At 41.6% G+C, this 20,713-nt stretch overlaps 1 protein-coding gene across 1 annotated transcript; it reads right to left on the minus strand.

Moving 5' to 3' along the window:
* Positions 1-847: 847 nt before the first annotated feature.
* Positions 848-20,138, minus strand: TOP2A (DNA topoisomerase II alpha). Its single transcript, XM_068660968.1, has 35 exons — positions 19,998-20,138; positions 19,224-19,370; positions 19,037-19,127; positions 18,637-18,700; positions 17,971-18,116; positions 17,403-17,500; positions 16,865-17,077; positions 16,477-16,650; positions 16,185-16,286; positions 15,596-15,733; positions 15,285-15,423; positions 14,868-15,025; positions 14,358-14,483; positions 13,777-13,887; positions 13,579-13,684; positions 12,805-12,914; positions 11,944-12,036; positions 11,356-11,470; positions 10,929-11,050; positions 9,914-10,062; positions 9,220-9,451; positions 8,963-9,097; positions 8,628-8,828; positions 7,869-8,064; positions 6,452-6,543; positions 6,044-6,187; positions 5,868-5,951; positions 5,534-5,731; positions 4,473-4,578; positions 3,994-4,137; positions 3,403-3,553; positions 3,207-3,268; positions 2,774-2,899; positions 1,473-1,693; positions 848-1,166 (listed from the first exon to the last, which is right to left on the minus strand). Exons 1-35 carry the CDS (start codon positions 20,028-20,030, stop codon positions 1,020-1,022), a joined length of 4,674 nt encoding a protein of 1,557 aa, XP_068517069.1. The 5' UTR covers positions 20,031-20,138; the 3' UTR covers positions 848-1,019.
* Positions 20,139-20,713: the final 575 nt, after the last annotated feature.

The following is a 20,713-nucleotide window of genomic DNA, read 5'->3' on the forward strand; positions in this document are numbered from 1 at the left end:
AGGGGACTGCACTTGTAGGTGCTCAGGGGAAGCCCTCTGTGCCCAGGAAGGAGGTGGCAGGAGAAGCTTCCCGCTGTGGAGTGCCCGTTCTGCACCGCAGCCTGTTGTAGTGCCAAATACAGCAGCAGAGGAGTCCAGGGCAGGGGAACCTGCTGCTTTGCAATGTGTACGTTGGAATAACGAGCCTGCTTGCCTTCATCAAAGACTCCCGGATGACAAAGAGTTGTCTCTCCAGCTGCTGCTGAGCTCCCCTCCTCGCCAACAGCTGGCACCTCAAGAGACACCCGGCTAATGGCACAAGACATTGGCAGGCACCAGCGCCTCTTACCTAAGGATGACCTCTGGGCTGAACTAGCTGAACGCAGGGTTTTGGCAGCAGGGCAGAAGATAAAACTGCCAACACTGAGCACAGTGTGGAGACAAGTCTGCACAAACCTCCGTTACCAAATCTGAAGTGAAAAAAAAGCAAAGGCTAAAACTCAACATGGCAGAAGTTGAGCAACAGGGGCTTGCACAGACATAAAAGACTAAGAAAAACACTAGCTTGGAGTTCTATATACCTGCACCTCACAGCTAAGTCTCTGTGTAAGTGAAGTTAAAAGTTTTCGTGTTAGTTTTTAAGATATCTAAAGATGATATATAATTAGGATAGAGAATAATCTAGGCAAGCGTAATTGACAGGACTTGAAATATACAAACATCTGCCTTGATATTAAATGACCACAAAGAGTCAAAAGATTTCACCCGGACCTTCCAGCTAGCTAATGGGTAAAAGGGAAGCACATCAGCACTGGCTGGGCACATCACTGTGAGAAAGGGTGGGTGTTCCTATTTAAACAAGTCTGAATTAAAAAAAAAATAAAAAAATAGATCTGTATTCACTTGTATTAAACATTCTTAGACAAGCTTAAATTCATTGAAAAAGACTTCCTAGTCTGAGATGATCTTCGGTGAGAGCTTGTTAAGGGCTCTGCTGAAAGAAACTTCATAGATCAATAGTTTAAAAACTTCATAAAAATTCAAAACATGTCGTCATCAGATGACTCCAAGTATTGGACAGGCTTCTTGAGACGTCCTGGCCTGGCACGGGGTGCGGCTTCTGTGGGACTGTCTGCGCGAGCAGTTAGTTCAGCAGTAAAACTGTCACTGTCTTCCTGCTTGGGTTTCTGGAGGGAAAGCATAGTTGAGAAGTGAATCATGAACCTGAGCATAAACAGGTTAACATCCAATTAGCATAAAACACACCTCCGTGTCACAGGTAGGGCTGTTGTTCAGGCTGATGAGATCAAACCAACAATCTGGGACGAGTATTTCTGCCTGACTTCCTTCCCTTTCTTACCCATCTCCCCCCCATCCAGTAATGAAAAGGGGTGTTGCACTGGAGGTTTTACTTCCACCATAATTTTTCTGCCAGAATAACTGACACCAGACTCTTGTACCCCCTTGGCACTAATGTGTGGTAGAATACAAACCTTTGCTGCAACTGATTTGGAAGGCTTCACACCAAAATCTGAATCCGAATCTGAGGAACTCGGCTGCCTTTTGGTAAGTTTCCGCCCCTTGGTCGGACCAGGCTTCTTGACGTCCGCTGCTCTAGCATCCGAATCCAGAGGCTCCTCCTTCACTGCTGTCTTGCTGGATTTTGGCACAGCCTTTTTCTTGGCTAGGATATCCATGATGGACGGCTGGTTATCTGAAACAGAATTCTGCCTTTAAACTTTTGTTTTGCTGCTTCTCTTCTCGTGCACAAATCTTCCTTCCTAAGCAAATACGGCTCTGCACTGTGCTGCAAGGTCAGCATGCAGGTCATCTCATTTTGAAGCATCATTTTCTAGAAAGACAGCTATTTACCAAGATTATGAGAAACGAGGTTGTTTATCTCCTTCCTTAGCTCCTCTACATTTAGAGGATCACATTAAAATGTACCCAATGCAATATACAGACCATTTTGGACCTGCAAATTCTGAAGCCTCACGGCTGTGTAGCCAGTCTTATGCCTTCAACGCTTTGGCACAGGGAAGGACTGTACCGTCTACACTAAACAGTTATTTGTTGAGTTCTTTCTTATCCTTGTTTTGACATTTTTAACAGCATCTTGAAGCGTGTCTCTAAGCTCAGATGAAATGAGCAAGCCACTGCTGAATGACAACAGGCTTTCTCTGAAATCGGAAGTGGAAAAAGCAGCTATTTTGCTGTGAAGTAAGGCATTGCTTTACTGCTGCGATCAAAACCAGCAAGTAACGGAATATGCAAAACAGCTTTCGAAGTCTGTCAAAGACTCTAGGTGTCTAAATTCACAAAACCTGACTCAAATGCCCTCGACTGAAGTCTGAATCAGCACTAAACAGACCAAGCTACCCCAAAGAAGCTTTTCTTCTTCCTGGAAAGCGAGCTGCCAGGTAGCTTTTTTCCCTAAAAGACATAGAGAATGTTGACGGCAGGGCAAATTCCACTCAGATTATTTCTGCTGAGTATTACGTAGCACTAAAGGAAGCATTTACTTTTCCTGTTCCCAAACTAGAGCTTACTCCTTTCAAGCATGTCCGAGATGAACTATAAAACGTCATGTTTGGAAACAAGCTTCTAAAGAAGTGACAACAATTAGGCAGCCTTCACCACAAACCTCAGATCTTCTCTGAAATTAAAACTCAAGCTATTCAGTCCTCTAAACGCTTCCAGATACCACTTAGAGTTGTTTCTCACAGGAATAAGAGGTATCTAAAAAATACCTTTACATGATTATGTAGCTCTGAAAGACTCAACTTCTCCTTACCCTTAGCAGCACTGGCCTTCTTAGTTGCAGCAGGTTTTTTGGGTACAGCCTTACTGGGAGGTATGGAGACAGAAGGACCTGCAGGAGCTTGACTCACATTCTCATCAGCAACAGCTTGGCCTTTGACTGAACAGAGAAAGAAGAAAGTAAGCCTGAAACAGTTAAATTATCTATTCTGTCTGGCTAAAACATTAGAGCAGAATAACTGTATGCAACTTTGTAACAACTAATAAAACTGGATTAATCACAAATTCAAGTCAGAACCAGACAAAAAGCCTTGTCCAGTAAAACGGGCTTGCACCCCAGCATCAAAGTTCTTTGCATAACGTGACTAACATCTGCCTTTGTCAGCATTAAGCACTGGTTGGAGCATCCAGAGTACTCTCATAAGGTTTTAGGAAAATCAACAAGGCTCAGAAGGGTTTGTACTCACCAGGGATATCACCTTTTACTGACTTTTGCTTGGGAGCTTTAGCTGTTTTTTCACTGGTTTCCCTAGAATACAAAACCCCAAGTATTTTTTAACTTATGATGCACTAAACAGGTGCATTGAAGAAAAAACTATTACTACGTAACATTAACACCACAAGCACAACTAATTGTCAGCAATTATGTGGAGAAATACTCACTTCGGGGCAGCTCGGGGCTTGGGAGCAGGTTTCTCTTTTGAGTTCGTATCTGATTCACTACTGCCTTCACTGTGCCCCTGAAATTCAGACTCCTCATCTGAGCTGATGAAATTTTCATCCGAGTCCGAAGAGATCATGGGCTTGATTTTGGCTGATGAAATAACACAGATGTATTATTTTACACAGTTGGTAATATTCAGCTTGGTTCCCTTTCCAATATTTTAGATGCAGTTATTAAAAATAGAGATGCAAATAAAAACAAGTGGATATTGAGACTGACAGTGAGAAGACTCCAAGCTGCAAGTGTGTTCTGAGCACACTTGCCAACAGCACGTTTGATTTGCTAAGACAGTTGCATAATTAAAATCAATAACCTGATTTTCTCTACTTGTCCACTTCTGCTTTTCCTTGAAATAATGTCATTGTGAAAATCTGCTCAAATAGTAGAAGTACTTTGTTGTTACATGGAGTAAAATAAGCCTTTATAAACTACTTTTGGCTGAGATCTCAGACTCTGGGAGCTCTCTAAACAGTCTGTTCAATTTTCTCCTCCACAGACTGCTCCTCTTCTACATTTGTGTCTTCACTCACCTGCTGCTTGGCGAACCACTCTCTCTCTTTGAGGAACCACTTCGAAATCATCAGACTCTGAATCAGACCCTGAGTCAGACCAAGGGTTTCGTTTCTTCGTTTTCTTTACTGGCTTAAATGGCAGAGTGGCCTGTCTCTTGGTACCTGAAAAATATCGGGAGGCAGGATGAACCAGCAGACCTCCATATGTGCTTCAGGATCAGTAGCTCAAGCTCAACTTAGAAATATGTCAATAAACTCAGAGGATTCTGGCTTAAATGTCAAAATAAAAACAATAATCAATAAACAATAATTTTGCAGAAAAACAATAATCATGTCACCAGCTTGACTGTTATCCAGAATCACTTTGTTTCTCACCCAGTTTTTCCAAACGTACCAGTCCTAGATGTCACTCACCACTTCAGGAAGAGGTCAGATAACCAAACTGACAAACTTTCCCCTCACTTTCCATTGATGGAATAACACAAAAAAGTATTTACCTTGAACAACATTACGCTTCTGCGCTATTCTTTGCTTAAGGCTTGAAGACTCCTTGTCCCCTGATGAATTTCCTTCTTGATTTTCATCTAATTCACTCTTTTCACTCTGAAGATAAAAGCAGATATCAAATAGGTAGTGAGTTAACTCACACAATTTGAAGAAATGTAGAGAGCAACGCAGAAAGGGGACAGCTTATTTTAGATGTACAAAAGTTAGCAGTACAAGAAATCTTGAGTTTGTGAAACAAACTGTGTGTAAAATAGATTACGGCCAAAATCAGACACAAACCCCGGATCAAGTGACTGAAAACACAAAATCCAACATTAACAAAAACAGGAACTTTGTCCCCACACCTGAGTGTGCTTTGGTACCGCCTTTGTGTGCTGACAGCCCACGAGGCTCTAGGGTGTATTGAGGATGCAGATTTTAAACAGGGTGGGTTAAATCAACAAGGCAAATTAATCGGAAAAAAAAGGTTGGATGGAACCATCTGTAGGAAAGGAGCAATGTGTCTGGCTTACAGGTCAAAACAGGTGTAGGGATATTTTCATTTTCTAGGCTGCAAATGGCCGAATGGCATAATTTCAAGTAGCCCTGTAAAAGAATTAAATCTTTATCTCCATGATAACGAGAACAATGGCATGAAGTGGCTGAAAGCATTATGAGAAATGCAAAGGCTGTTCTAGAGTAGAGAATTACTACCCATATTTCCTGCCTGCTAAAGGATTTATAAAATCCCCAACACACCTAGAACAGCCTTACTTGTATCTGCTTCTTCATTTCTAAGCCACCTCTGCAGCCCATCTGACAGCAATATATGCTGTTACCAAGAGATCTCCTTTTAAGCCATCTCCTGATGTTAGTGAGCCTGTTCTCCTTTAGACTGAGAAACATCCGTTTACAGTGTGTCCCATATCCTAAAATTCTGTTCCTCTCCCAGAAGGTAGACAGTGACTGCTTCATTAGGACAAATTCAACCAAAAAGAACTTGTATTTCTTTAGGACTGCCTTCTGTATTGAAGAGGATGTAATAAAAGATTAAGCATTTGGAACTTTTTACCTTTACTTTCTTTTTAGCTCTCTTCTCTGCATCCGCCTTCATTTCTGCAGTTACCCGAGGAACAACCCTTATGCCATGAGGTGATGGCATTACTTCTGGCAGCTGTGCCTTCTTCACTTTTGTTTTCCCTCCTTTTACCTTTAAAGGTTTGCCAGCTATCCCTGCCATCTCATCCTGCATTTGCTTGGCTTCTACTGCCTGCAGAATTGAGCATAAAACAACACAACCATCAGAATACAGAACAAACAACATACTAAAGAAAGTAAAAACAAAACACAGCCTTTGCAGGATAACACTGAAGTTGCTGGTAAGACTACACTGAACATTAGCATACATCAAGTTCTTCAACGAAGGCAGCAAGGTCTTCTTTCCACAGGTCACAGGGACTCTTGCACTTCAGGTTTTCCAGCTCCTTTTCCTAAAATGAACCACAGTTGAGAATGAGTCACATAGTTTAATCCACCATAAAAATATAATACCATGCTTTTATAAGAAAAGGAAGGAACGTACTTTGTTATCTCTCTGCTTACAGAGCTCATCTTTCTTCTCTTTAGTCAAATACCAGAGGGGCATGTTCAGTAGATAGTTGAAATCTGGTCCGGTAGCTGCAGCTGATTCTTTGTTGCTCTCATCCTCTTCTTCTTCTTCTTCTTCCTCCTGAATGTGAAAAAAAGTATTGGCAACAAATATAGCTACGTACAATGGTAGGACTACTGATTAAATCTCATTGAATCGCAGGTGTTCTATGTGCTTATGGTGCACTAGACTCTTCTAGGACAATTCAGAAATGGATACAGGTGAAGTTATAGCTTCTGAAAGCCTCAGCTGCTACCACAACTCAACCTTCTTCCTATGAATTCTGAATCTTCTGGACTGTCCCCCATCTCTGATCACTTTAGAGGATGAAAGATGTATTACCTTGTTTTGCAATTCCTTCCAAGCCTTCACCGGATCAGATTCATAGCCTCTCTGGATAAGAACTTGAATTAACTCTTTCTTGGGTTTGTTTTCTATGAACAGACATTTCAGAATTGTCAGTTAGTAACCACTACAAATCACTGGTAGGAAAGCCAGAGGAGCTTTAAAAGTTTTGGATCCTATGGTTGTAACAGCTCAGCTTCTTATAGAGATCTAAAATAGCCTTTCCTCATCAAGAGGTGGGACGTGGTAGAGCCTAAAATAACATCAAAAAAGTTCCTACTTAGCAGGTGATTTGTTAGCTCGGCATTGCTCCTGTACTCGTCAGGAACACCTGCCAGAGCACTTTAAATATTTTCTCCTTCATTTCCATACATGCATTTCCCTAGCCCTTAGTTTTTGAATTTCAAAAAAAACAAAGTGTGATGGTATCAGAATGCTTTTATGATAATAGGCAGGCAGGTGGAGGAAAAAAACCTGATATGACTCCAAGGCTTCGGTAGAGCTTGCACCTCATTAGACATCACCTGGGAAATTTATTCTATAAATGTTCCAACCAATGGAAATGCTTCAGCTGGAATTTTTTGCTCTTTAATGTATCACAAGCAATCAACCATGAGACACAAACACAAATGAAACCAGCTCTGTCAGCCTTGGAACTGCTTATTACAAAAAGCCAAGAAAATGCATTTCAAGGGAATTATTTTTCCTCCTCAGTCAAGTCAAACAGACACAGACTGTTGGGATCATTGGGCTGCCTTCAGACACAAACCACAAAGCATCTTATGACACTTTGTCTAGCTGCGTCCTCCATAAATGCAAGTGAAATACAGACTGCCTTTTAGACTGAGGTGGAAAAGTTGATTGAAAAGTTTGAATGCTGGAAACAAAGATCTGTTTCTTTTCTAGCTCATGATTCTCAGATGCTGCTAGCTTGAGTGTCTTCTAACTTTGAAACAACAATCGACCGAACATGATTCAGAATATTTTGCAGAGGTTCAAAGATAACACAGAAAAGATATGGGCTCTCAAGTATGCATTTGAACAAAACACCCAGACAGACAGACAACCCTTTCTAACCCTACTAGTACTTAACTCTTGTTCCTACTGAGCCAGAAACAGATAGGAGTATTTGCTAAAGTATTAAAAAAAAATATTTCGCCTTTCAAAATAGCGTCAAACACACAGTAGGAAAGCTGTATGAGCACCCTACTTTAATTAACATGTACATAAATGCCCTATAGATGCAGGACCTCTGCCAAGCATTTTCCTCTTACATGTTACTGGAACAGCAAGATAAGCTGTGGTGTGTTTTGTGAAGAGCCAGGCTGGGGCTGAGAGGGTGCTGACAGAACTCAAGGGAGCACCTAGCTCTTCTACCAGCTTCTTAAACCAAAGAACCAAGAGCAATGCATACCAATCACTATTTTTCCATCTATTTTCTCCAGGATGAAACGAGCCTGGTTGCTCAGTTTTGCAGACTCGGCACTTAGCATTCCAATAAGCCATTCTTTTCTCAAACCATAGTATCGGAGCCTCAGTTCAAAGAACTCTTTAAGAATATCCTGGGGAGACTCGTACTTCTTGAGAAAGCCAACGTGGTCAAAAAGAACCTAGATGAAAGAACAAAGGTGTTATGATCATGAAACTGATTTTCAAAGCGACTGAAAATCATCTATAACCCAGATGTGATAGCACAATGGACTTATTAAGCAATTATAAAGCCTTAGTGTCATTTCAGAAATTACTTCAGCTTTTGAACACAGCAGAGACAATTTTAGAATTTTGAATTTCTTAAAAGAAACACATAGTGGGCAAAAGTTACTTGAATCTTAAAGCTATCTGTTGGATAAACACCTTCCACCAAGCTGCAAACACTGTCAAAGTCCAGACGTTCAGTGGCAGTGTCCTTGTCACAACAGAGGTCTCTGTGGACCTAGTGATTTCAGATCACTTTGACTCTTTCAGACAAAACCACGCCATCTTAGGTCAAGAGACAGGCTTGGTAGCGGGCCCTTTAAAGGTATATTTAGAAAGCTGATTTAAAACCAGTAGTAGCAGAAAAATCAAAGCGAATAGGTTACTGAAAGCATGTTCTCATTAGAAGCAGTAAAGGCAGCTGTACATGCTGTCTTTGACCTGAAACGAGAACTCTCTTCAGCAGTCTATTACATACCATGGAGTTGCACGTTAAATTTGTTTGGAGTTTGAAGACTTTATGCAAACCCACTGCTTCGGCTTCAGCTAGTTTTTCTTCACTCATCTTCACTACAAACTTCACCGTTGTGTCTGTGTGATATTCTTTGTAGTCTGTGATTAGAGGGGGCGTCTTCTCAGTCCCATTCAGCATTGGCTCCAGAACTTGTTCTTTATAAGTCTGAGAAAAGAGTCCAAGTCAGACCACCCATGTTTTCCTTGGAGATTAAGAGCTCCAAAAAAACCCTACAAATCACCATTTTTTGCTTTACAGGTCAAAATATACATTCCTAAGGCAAATTCAGCATTTATTACCTGCGTCCACGTTCTGACAGGCAGCTCAGTGATCTCAATGGTTGTAGAATCAAGGATAGACACTTCACCACTTATCACATACTGATTAGGTCCCAGCTCATCTATTGTGCCTTTGAAGTTCTTGTAACTAGGAAGCTAAGCAGAAAAGAACATTGGATTCAGCTTTGTGTCCTTGCAAGTCCTTAAAAACAAAAGCATCAAATGCTTCAACGTGTGCTGAATAAATTAATGAGCAAGACATGGTTGAAATACGTTACCATTGGCAAAGGCTCTTCTCCATCCATCAGACGACGGATATTATTCACAGTTTCCCTGATATCAAAGTTGGGGATCTTGCAGGACCAGCCAGTACCAATCCCTTCTGCCCCATTTATCAGCACCATTGGAATAATAGGGATGTACCACTCTGGCTCCACACGTTGATTGTCATCATATAAGAACTTCAGGACATTGTCATCCATTGGTGGGAACAGCAACCGTGCTAGCGGGCTAGAATGGAAAAGAGAATTCAGTCCAAATTCTTGTTACACAAGAACCACCCTCAAAAATTAGAGGAAACAAATAATTAAGGGTTATTCATATCAACCAACTTATCCATGCAGCCTCAGCGTCTATGTTAGGAAACTAGGTTTCTAGGTTTTATCTGTGCATTCACTCAATGAATCTTAAGCAATCTCAGCAGTGTCTGCTGGTTCCACTGAATATATTGGGCCCCCAAAGTTTGTACTTTATGTAAGTCAGATGTTGCACTGTACTATAAAATACTATAGCTTACCTCTCCCAATCTAGAATCCAAGTCACAAATTTGTTGTGACTCTTTCATATTCAAGTGGTCCAAGTTTAGAGATTTAAAGGCAAAACATTAATTCATATTTCATTTTAAGCAATGTTAAATGGAGTCCTGTAACATGCTAAAGATGTTTAAGACAGTAAGAGAATTTTAATGCTGACCTGAGCATTGTGAAGATGTATCGAGGGCTTGCAGAGTCTTTCCCACCGTGCAGCCTTGTGCCAAACTGACCAATGGGCTGCAGCAAGTTGAGGTTGTTACTGCCCACAAAGTTCTGAGCTAAGTTAATAATGGTCATCATCAGTGATGCCTGCAATAAAGGGTCACAGTTAAAAATTGCAGAATTCTTCCCTGAGAGGACAAAACTAAAGGGAAGATTTACTCCAAGAACAGAATTGATATAGGAGATAAATTTGACTACTGAATAATAAATGGAATTCTCACTGAAAACACACTTGGTTATTGCTACATAAAATAGCAGCAACTAACAGAAAGAACAAAGCTCCTGAACAGCTTTTAGTCAATACAGTAACCTCTACTCATATATTCCCATGTCTTTTTCAAGAACTCCTGCGTTTCTTCCTGGCCAAGACAAGCGTACCTGCTGCAGCGGACAGTTTCTACTCCTTGTAAAAAGTATTAGGTAACCTTGGAAAAGCCAGCCTTAAAGAGGCTACAGTAATGTGTTTGTCATTTAATTCTACCAACCATTGACTCCCAAGACCATCTAAGTCTGGATAAATACATTCCAATGACCTGCAGCATACTGCTACCTGCCTGGACTTGGAACCTCTGATGAAAGGTTCTATGAGATTCCTAAAGGAAGCTTGTTTTAGTCTTTAACTTCTCCTTACCATGGTAAAAGCTTTATTTAACATCTTCCTAAACCTACTGCAAGTAAAGCAGGTTTTTCTTGTTCCGCTTTCTTGAATGAAACATACTCCCATAAGGTATAGGTAAGATTGGTCAGTCTGCCTATCTCATTAAATTAATAATTGAGGAATTAAAAGCAGACCAACTGATATATGATATATGGACGCTTTACTCTGGTGTTTATACTCAAAGATCTAATTCTGCAGTAGAGGCATGTTAACTGTCAAGTGGAACAAGGGCTCTTTTTTGCCTTATTTATTTTTTTTTTTTAAAGTATTTTGCACAATGAGTACACTTTCTTACTTCACCATGATGGTATGAGGACATCTCAGCTACAGAACCAGCCAGCTGAGCAACCTTCACCTCCCGCTTATCGTTTCTTTTGAAACACGTGAACAGAACTTTCCTTTGACCTGGCTTCAAACCTGTACAGAAAAAGACCTTGTGTTTAGAACAGACATTTTGCTTCGCTTCCACTCTGTAGAAACTAATAATTACTTATAGACCTAAACATTCTGCACAAGAGTTAATTTTTTGAGATAACATACTACAGAATTGACAAGATATTTAATCCAAAAGATTAAAAAACTTGGGCAGTGGGAACTTGAGTTTAGAACACCAACCCAGAAAACTCAGCGAGTTACCCTGATTCTGATGATATGACAAAAAACGCCATTCGTTAAACTGGGGGAAATATACTATACAGAACCACTACCTTGAAATTACTTACCATCAACCAGTGATGGGATTGATCTTTCATTATCCGAGTTTGAGAACAGGACTAACTCCTTGTTGATGAAGTCGTTGTATGTCAGGTAATTAGTATCTTTCCCATACAGGTATTCCTAAGGAAAACAGATGCAAGACTGCCTTAATTTTAACAAGGTCTAACATGTTTCTTAGCTCATACTTGGCTAGTTTCATTAAAATGGAAGCTCCTTGTACAACTAGCTAAACACAGCTCAAGTGATGACATTCTCAGCATGAAAAAATAAAACATTGCTTTCCATTAAGCAGGCGTGTTTTACTGAGAAAGTCTTCGTACAGTCCTGCTCAAGTCATCATTTCCTCATAGATAAAGCAATTTGAAAAATTAAAAAAAAAATGAAACAAGTTGTTGGACCACTGACCCAGGCTATACTAATGAGATGCAAAAAAAGAAGCTGATCTGCAAGATCCTGAAGCAGTATAACTAACTGTCCCATAACCCAGTGACTGACTCAAAGCTGTGTACAGCTCTAGCATGCTGTAATGAAACCGAGAACAGCCCCAGGGAGAGAAAGGAAATCAAATTCCTTTGTATGCGTAAACCTTTTACCTCTGGCAGGCCATGGAGCTTCCGTTGTCTTCTATCCTCCATGAAATTAGTCAGCCACTCCTTTCGCTCTTCTACTTTCTTCTTACTAAAGGCCTACATGTAGCAAAACGAAAAAAAAAAAGCTCAGTTTTAGGACATTCTCTGGTGTACCCTATTGGAACACTAAGGAAAAGGAAAGTATACAGTGAGAGCTTAACCAGGAGAAAGAACATGGTAAACAGGCTGACTTTGTAGCCTAAAAATGCAATACCAGATTCTTGAAGTTAACTGTATTAAGAACATCATTTCCACTGGTCTAAGACACAGTAGCTAAGCTTAGCTTTATGAAGTTTTAACAAAATAATAGAAAACTAAAAGTAGTTTTCCCTATTAATATTTTTGAGGGGAAAAAAAAAAGCTTAGTTTTTGGCATTGTCTAATAGCTCAGAATGCTTAAGAGTCAACGTCTACTGAAGGTGAAGGAGCTCACAAAAGCAAGGACTGTTTTAATCCACCAGTGAACCATTTTACAAGAAAAAATTCTAAGGGAAAAAGGGAAGGTCTAGCTTGGAGAAAACTGCAGCAGAACATGCAGAAAGATGTTAAAGAAATACTCATTATTGTGTCTGAAAATGTCAATTGGTTTGTAGTGATTAGTTTGTTCTGAGCTATATTTAAAAACCATCATTGAAAGAGTGCTCTTGGCCTGAGGTCTGTGGACAGGCTTGCTTCTACAGGTTAGACTAAAGCTGTAGCCTTGGTAACAAAGAGATCATCCCCAGCCCAAAGGCCTCTAAGAGCATTTTAAGAGAAAACACACAGCACTTTAAGCAGAAGAATACCAAAGGTAGTAAGTCAACAATTAAATCAAGTGTAAGTTACCAGGGTGATCGCAGCATCATCTTCAGGACCAGAATATTTGAAGCCAATTCGATGTTTAGCCATATCGGCAAAGTATTCCTTAGCTTCCTTTGACGTGCTGGTACCCAAACCTGCAGAGCCAATACTAGTTAATCCTACTAATTTCTTGCTTATAGTAAGTTGCAGTTCAAAGAAAGGCATTGCTACATCTAATTCTTGTGATGAGCCATATAAATACAGCATGAAGATAGTCGTACGTAAAATTGAAATTACTTTTAACGGGACGTAAGGTAACACAAAGCGTAAGAATTAAAGACAATCGAGCAGTTTTATGTTGCACTTTTAGAGACTGTCTGGATCTTCTGATGTCTGAAACTAATAACTACAAATTGGAAATGATTTCTCATTACCCAGCCATTGTTCTGCAGTTGGCAACTTGCTTATCAGTATAGAGTAGTTCTGGAGTAAGCACTTAGCTTACAGCGTTATCAGTACACAAGGACTGTACTGGGGAAAACAAAAAGCATCAAAGCTAAGCATGCTCACCTAAAAGGATGCAGGGAACATATATCTACAGTAGTGTAGTTGTACTATGATTTTGAGATTTCATCCATCTAGAGGTTATGACTTGCTTACTTTTAGATCCTAGACCACATCCATTTGTAAATCAGAATAGTTTAGGAGGGAAGAGGCCTTTGGAGATTACCTAGTCCAAACCCTTCCTGCAAAAGCAGGGCTAACTAAATTGAATCACGTCAGTTCATTTGACTTCACCAAATTATGTTTTCTACAAACCTTTGTAGTACTTGATTTTCCAGGAATTGTAGTTCTGCGTACTGTTTTTCCATTCCTCAAACTCTGGAATGCTGTAGAATGCAATTTCTTCTTTGTTTTTAGAGGCCTATAATGAATTTATATAGGTTAACTGTGGAATGTGAGGCAGATGTAGACCAATGAATTCCTACTCACCTTACCATCTAAGTCAACCCTTACCTTTATGATGGGAGTAATAAATTCCTCCAAGAAGTTGTGCCTTAGAAGAGAAGGCCAGTTGTGATGGATGAAGTTAATCAGCAAACCTTTGATATGAGATCCATCTTGATCCTGTTTTGTTTTTTAAAAAAAGACTCTTTAATCAAGGACACGATAGAAATGTCAGTTGTTAGACTAATAGAAGATGATCTTATAGTTAAAGTCAGTTAACCCTATTAACTTTCACTTCTAAAGATGTGACCATGCACTGTTTAACTACTCAAAGTTAGGATAAAGTTAAAAAAAAAAAAAAAGCACAATTGTTGTGAAAAAGTGTATCAAGGACTTGTCAAGGACCTTGTATCAGCAGACTGGAAAGACAATATTTAGCAATTTAGTGATGCTACTCTCCCTCTACTTTATCTGTTCTGTTTTGTATCTTATAACACATTATGACCCACTGAAACACAGAACAATAGAGGGATGAATGTGGAGAATTAGGTACAACAGTGGCAGTGAGAGAAAGATAGCATTTTCTTCTTTCCTCTGTATTCTAGTGCTTTTTCTTCCCCCCCCCAGTTTTGAATTTTAGTGAACCTAACCTGATCTGTCATAATCATAATCTTTCCATAGCGAAGAGTCTTTAAAGATTCTCGATCTTCATAGTTCTTTTTATACTGTAAACCCACAATCTTGATGATGTTGTTGATTTCAGCATTTTCCATAATCTGGAAGAGATCACACAGAATAAAATTTTTTCTTTCAGACAAACTATAGCTCAAAAAAGTAAGATTATCCAGCACCTATACTTCTGACTGTGCTCTGCCTTTCCAGCTTTTTTCCTATTTAGAAAGTTTTATTATTTCTAAACTGAAATCTTAACGCTTAGTTTTTCTAGATCATTCTAAACGTTTCCTAGACCACAAAACCAATATTCAATATTCCTGCTTAATCAGCAAGGCAGGCTCATAGTGAGACTAGACTCATACTTTTAATAGACTACCTGCTACAAATGAGTGTTCCAGGTGTTCAGCTGTAGTGACTCAGTTAAAACACACTGCATTACATGAAGCATAGCACATCTTCCAGCACATAAAGATTTTCCCACTAACCTGCTTATGAGAAGCTTCTCTGACGTTGAGTATTTTCCCACGAAGGGGAAATACTCCGTATTTGTCTCTACCAACCACTCCTAGACCAGAGACAGCCAGTGTTTTGGCTGAGTCTCCTTCAGTCAGAATGAGTGTACAATCTATAGAATTCTTGCTGCCTGGAAAAAAAAAAAATCAAGTCAATTTTCCAATTAAGAAATGAAATCAAGGCTTGTACGCCCACAAATTGCATGAGAATATACATCTTCTAAAACATACAGGTTTTGTTGCACTGCATGTAGGACTGACCACAAAATGAGGGTAAACTATAATTAGAGATTTTCTCATTGTCTTTACGAGACAGTTGTTTCATTTGTCTAACTAACAAATGTTAACTGTTTCTGAGTGAACTGGCTACAAAGGATGTAAAACACTTACCAGCATCATTGGCATCATCCAGCTTAGGAACGCCCTTAATCTTCGTGTGTTTCACAGCTGAACATTTCTTATTCAGCTGGGTCTGAGCTTTAAATTTTACCCAGTTTAGGATACTTTCAACAATGCCACAGCCAACTGCCTGCAATACAAAAAAAAAAAAAATAAAAAATCAACTGTGGGAAAAGCTTTAACCATGTCAGAATTTAAGTTACGTACTTTAATTCATGCCATAACGTTATAACTATTTGCCACATTAAACAGAAGATGCAGTTTTACGGGCACCTGGATTATCTGTGTATACCAATACTTACACCCTTGATAAATTTCTCACTCAGTTTACATGTTGAGCCAAAGCTCTTTGCCTGCAGAGTCATGTTCTCCTTAGTCTGAGAGTCAAAGGTTGGGTTTTCAATCAAGGCATTCACAAATATCCACATGTGGTTCTTCACCTGTAGTTAAATAAGACAAGCAGTACAAATGACACAGGTTCTGTAACAGCAGTGTTCTGACATTCACCTGTCAGAATCATGCAGTGAGGAGAACAAATTCAATTATCACTGTGTTTTTGAATTTTCCTAGATGTCTTTTGACACAATTTAGGACAGATAATGGACATTCACAAGCAACGCTATATGATTTGGGATGTCATCTAACAGATACCAAGTTTTAGTGCATTCACACTGACTTAACAGGATTCTGATTACAAAATACTTCAGCTCAACAGAGAATATCATTAGTTGGCTTGAACTGGACTGTATAAAGCTTCTGTAATCTGTAGTTAGCTATATATCATCTTTACAATGGAAATGTATATTAGCAATGTAGTATCACATTAATCTAACCACAATTTGCAACAACACTAGAGTTTTGCTTTCTACTGGGAAAATTCCAACACTGTACCTGAAATGGCTTCACTCCAACTCCGTTTTTGTTCTTCTTTTTCACAACCTCAATGAGTTTATTCACAATCTGGTCAGCTACATAATCAACGTGCCTGCCACCCTAAGGGAAAATGGGATCTTGAAGTGATTCCACTGAAAACAATACGTGCATGTCTATTTAAAACGTTAAGCATGGTCTTCGCACATTAAGCAATTAAGTGTTTTTCACTAAAAAATGTACATTTGAAAACAGCTAAGAATACCAGTGATGAAGAATATGACATTAACGTGACTGAATAAGCAAGAGTTACCTTTGTGGTGGCAATACTGTTGACAAAGCTGACTTGCTGGAAGCCTTTTTCACTTAAAGTCAAACACACTTCCCACCGAGAATTTACTTCCTCATGGATAACCTTAAGTGCATTACCCGTTTCATCTACTTTGTCCTTCAGATAGAGGTCCACATAACTGCGGAATCCTTTGACCTGCATACAGATGAAAGCAGAGAACTCATTTGTAACAGCTCCTATAAGTACTTACCGCTATTATTTCACGTCCTCCTGAAAAGAAGGCAGAAAAATCACTCATGCAAGTTTTCACTTCACTGTGTGTAATGGTGTAAATTGCTTCAGCAAAATCTCACTCTTTCAAAGGCATGAGAAATACAGACATTACTGTTTCACTTAGATGCTCACTTACAGGCAGCCTCTTTCCGTTTAGGAAAACTTTGACGTCTTTTGTGGATCCAGCAATATCATACGCTCTTCGGGACATTAGTGCTACAATGTCTTTATCGAGAATCGTCATTTTGAATTTTGACAGATCAGGTTGGAAAGTGACACACGTGTAATCTTCTCCATCAAAATACTTCAGTTTCATTTCACCAGCCTTTCCCATGTTGTCTGTCCAGGTCTGAGGAAAAGCAGGTTTTATGAGTTGAAGGTCTAACAAACACAAGTAGCTAGCTTTATTTTTACAAGCAGCAAACTGAATGAAGAATTTTAAATTCTTTCAAATAATAATAAAACCAATGCTGGTTAAAGATTAGATTCTGATTATGCACAATCTTTTCATTATCTGTTTGAAGTATAATTGCTGGTGGAGTAGCTATGGGCCAAATTTATTCTTCTTGTGGTGCACTGAATGTAAACACCATCTAGATTTTTGGAATAAAAGCTCAAGAGACTTATCTGGAAAAACTCAGGTATAACCGTACTGAACCGAGAAGCGTCCATACCTGCTTGAATAACTTTTTGTATTCGCGACATGCAGTTTCCACAGTAAATTTTGTGCTAAATATGTTGCACAGTTTGGCTCCATAACCATTTCGCCCACCTGGAATTAGGAAGAAAAGAGGCTCGTGTTGTTCCCTTTGTTCAAAACCATCTGGAAGAACTCCAGACTAACAAGAGCTGAGTTACTTCAGCACAAGCAGACTTCCCATGAACATCATCATCATCCTACAAACCCAGTATGTGACTATAAACCTGTATTTAATTGGGATTAAAGGGAATTTTCAAAGGGAATTTTTCTTGTTGTCCACGTTTGTGCCCTTATTACTGTAAAATATAGGAAAGAGACTTCTCTCTGATGGTCTCGTCTATTTTGCATCAGGACCTGCCCCCCTTTTTCATTTTATTTTCTAAGGAAAACAGTAAGGGACCAGTTAGTTGTACCTTTACTGAAAATGAGAAGTCTTGAAACCCAGTAGCTCCCCTGCTCACTCACACTGGTACTTCAGTTCACAAACTGGAATCGATCAGGCTGCTCAAAAATATTAGCATATACCGTGGACTCCTCCCTACCTGTGACTTTCTTTTCATCATCATCATAGTTACTGGATGTTAGTAGCTGTCCGAAGATGAGAGCAGGCACATAGACCTTTTCCACTTTGTGTTCAACAACTGGAATGCCTTTGCCATTGTTCCATACACTGATTGTGTTATTCTCTCTGGAGGGATGGAAAAGTGTGTTTTTAAGGCTGCAGATGGCTGAGCTATGAAATAAATATCACACAAAGTCTCTAGGGAAAGGCCACCATTTCAACAAGAACAAATTTCTATTCAGCAAGTGCAGAAGCAGCCAGCAGAGGGAGGACAAGTCAACAACAAAAAAAAAATCCTCCAGTCTCAGGTCCACAGATACCATCTATGAAATGGATCACCACACAATTTTTGTGTGGTGATTCTCAATGACAGAGCAAGAACATCAAGAAAGGGAAAGTGATGACAACAGAGAAAACAACACAACAAAAAGCAGTCACTTCACAAGTCAGCACTCTGTAACAGACCAAGAAAACAAAGAAAAAGGCTTTTACAACAGGTAAATTACATTTGATCATCTAACTTGAACGGGTCCTTAACATAGAGCTCTCTAATACAAACATCAACTTATCAGAAAAGTATCTGAATGAGAAAAATAAAACACAGCTGAGTTGGGAAGGCACTGAACAAAACCAAAGCAGAACTTACGGATCAATGGTAACTTTAATGCACGACATGTTTTTATCCCTCTGCTTGTTGTCCGCAGCATTGACTAGAAGAGAAAGACAAATTTTATTATATTCGACTAGCAATCAAGACAAAATATGAAATATTTTCAGTAGAATGAATAAAAAAAAAATTGGAATGCAACTATTTTGTAAGTTAAAAAGAAGAGTACTACAAGTGCTACGGAAAGGAGAATTTGGGACTGAATGAAATGGGTTTAGAATAATGAATGCCATCATCCCACAAACAGCTTGTGTTAGTCAGTCAACAGTGCAACTAGATAAGAGCACACTTGACGAGTTCTCAAGTTTAAGTCTGTTTCCTCCTGAAGGTTCAGAAACACCAATAGTCAAGCAGCAATACAAGAACAGCGTCATCTTACCCAGAATCTCATCAAAGATTTTGTACAAGCCAGGCACAAAGGTCACATCTCTGCAGTTCAGGCCCACGTCCTCATCAAAAACCCACATTTGCTGGAAAAAAAAAGACAAGAAACGTTTTGCCCCCCCTTGTTCAGCTCCGTGCTGCGGGTTTGGAGGGCGCAGAGGGTGGCTCTGGCCCCACCGTACCTGGGTCACGGTCTCCACGGAGCCGATGTAGGTGTCGGGCCGGAGCAGGATGTGCTCCAGCTGCGTTTTCTTCTGGTAGATGCGCTCCACAGAGAGCCGCTTCTTGGCGCCATCGCCCTTGGGCAGCCGGGGGTTCTCATCTGTGGGCTGAGGGAGGGGAGAGAGGGGGTGAGGGGGGAGCAGGAGGGGAAGTTTGGGGGGCCTTGAGCTGGGGGGACCTGACAGGAAGGGGGGCTCTGAGCCAGAGGGGGAATTTGGGGGGGGCTTTAAGTCAGGGGGAGCCCTGATGGGAGGGGATTTGGGGGTGTGTGGGGGCTCCAAGCCTGGGGGAGTTTGGGGGGGGGGGTCTCTAACAGGAGGGGAGTTTGGGGAGGCTGAGTTGGGGACACCTGACAGGAGGAGACTTTTTTTGGGGGGGGGCCTGATGTGAGGAGAATGTGTGTGTGGGGGGGATTTGGGGAGGGGGTGGGGCTGACAGGACGGGAGCTTTTGGGGGGGGGGGGGAATTTGGGGGTCTCCAAATGGCGGGGGGAGAAGGGGATGGGGAGGGGATTTTGGGGAGAGGGCCCTGAGGGCAATGGGAGCTTGGGGGGGGGGGGGCTGCGAGCCGGGGGGGGCCCTAACAGGAGGGGGGAGGCCCAGAGGAACCGGGGGGGGGGGCGGCTGTGAGGGGCCGGGGACACCCTGAGGGGACCCGGGGACACCCTGAGGGACTTGGGGGGGGGGTTGAGGGACCCAGGGGGAATGAGAGAGGCCGGGGGGGCGCCCACGCACCCGGAGCGGCGCCGGGGACTCCGCGAGCTCCATGGCGGCGGCTGCAGCTCTGAGGGGCACCAACGGCCCCGCGCGGTTCGAACCCGCGCCCAGCCCGCCACAACGCTCCGCCAATCACCGCGCGCCGTCCCCCGCTCTCCGCCAATAGGAGCGGGAGGGCGGGGACGCAAGGAGAGCCCGCCTCCCGCCTCGCCGCCAGTCACAAGGCGTGCCGCGCTTTCAAATGTAGCCAATAGGAGGGGAGAAAGGGTTTGATGGGCAGGGAGATTGGCCAATGGGAGGGGGAGGAGGGAGGGTGATGAGCGGCTGGGTCAGTGCGCGGATGGGTTCTGCGCATGCTCAGTCCTCGTTGTTGGGGGGGTGATGGGGGGGCCAGTGGGCGGGGGCTGGGGGGACTGGGAACCAGTGGGAAGGGACTGGGGGAACTGGGGGAACTGGGAGACAGTGGGTGGGGACTGGGGGGGCTGGGAATGGGGTCTGGGGGTAACTGGGAGCCAGGGAGCGGGGTCTGGGGTAACTGGGGGGACTGGGAACCAGTGGGCAGGGACTGGGGGAACTGGGAGCCGGTGGGCGGGGACTGGGGTTAACTGGGAACCAGTGAGCAGGGTCTGGGGGGTAACTGGGAGCCAGGGAGCGGGAACTGGGAACCACTGGGCAGGAACTGGGGGCAACTGGGACCCAGTGGAACCCAGTGGGCAGGGCCTGGGGGAGGATCT

Source organism: Anas acuta, chromosome 25 (genome assembly GCF_963932015.1).
Source record: "Anas acuta chromosome 25, bAnaAcu1.1, whole genome shotgun sequence".
NCBI lineage: Eukaryota > Metazoa > Chordata > Aves > Anseriformes > Anatidae > Anas > Anas acuta.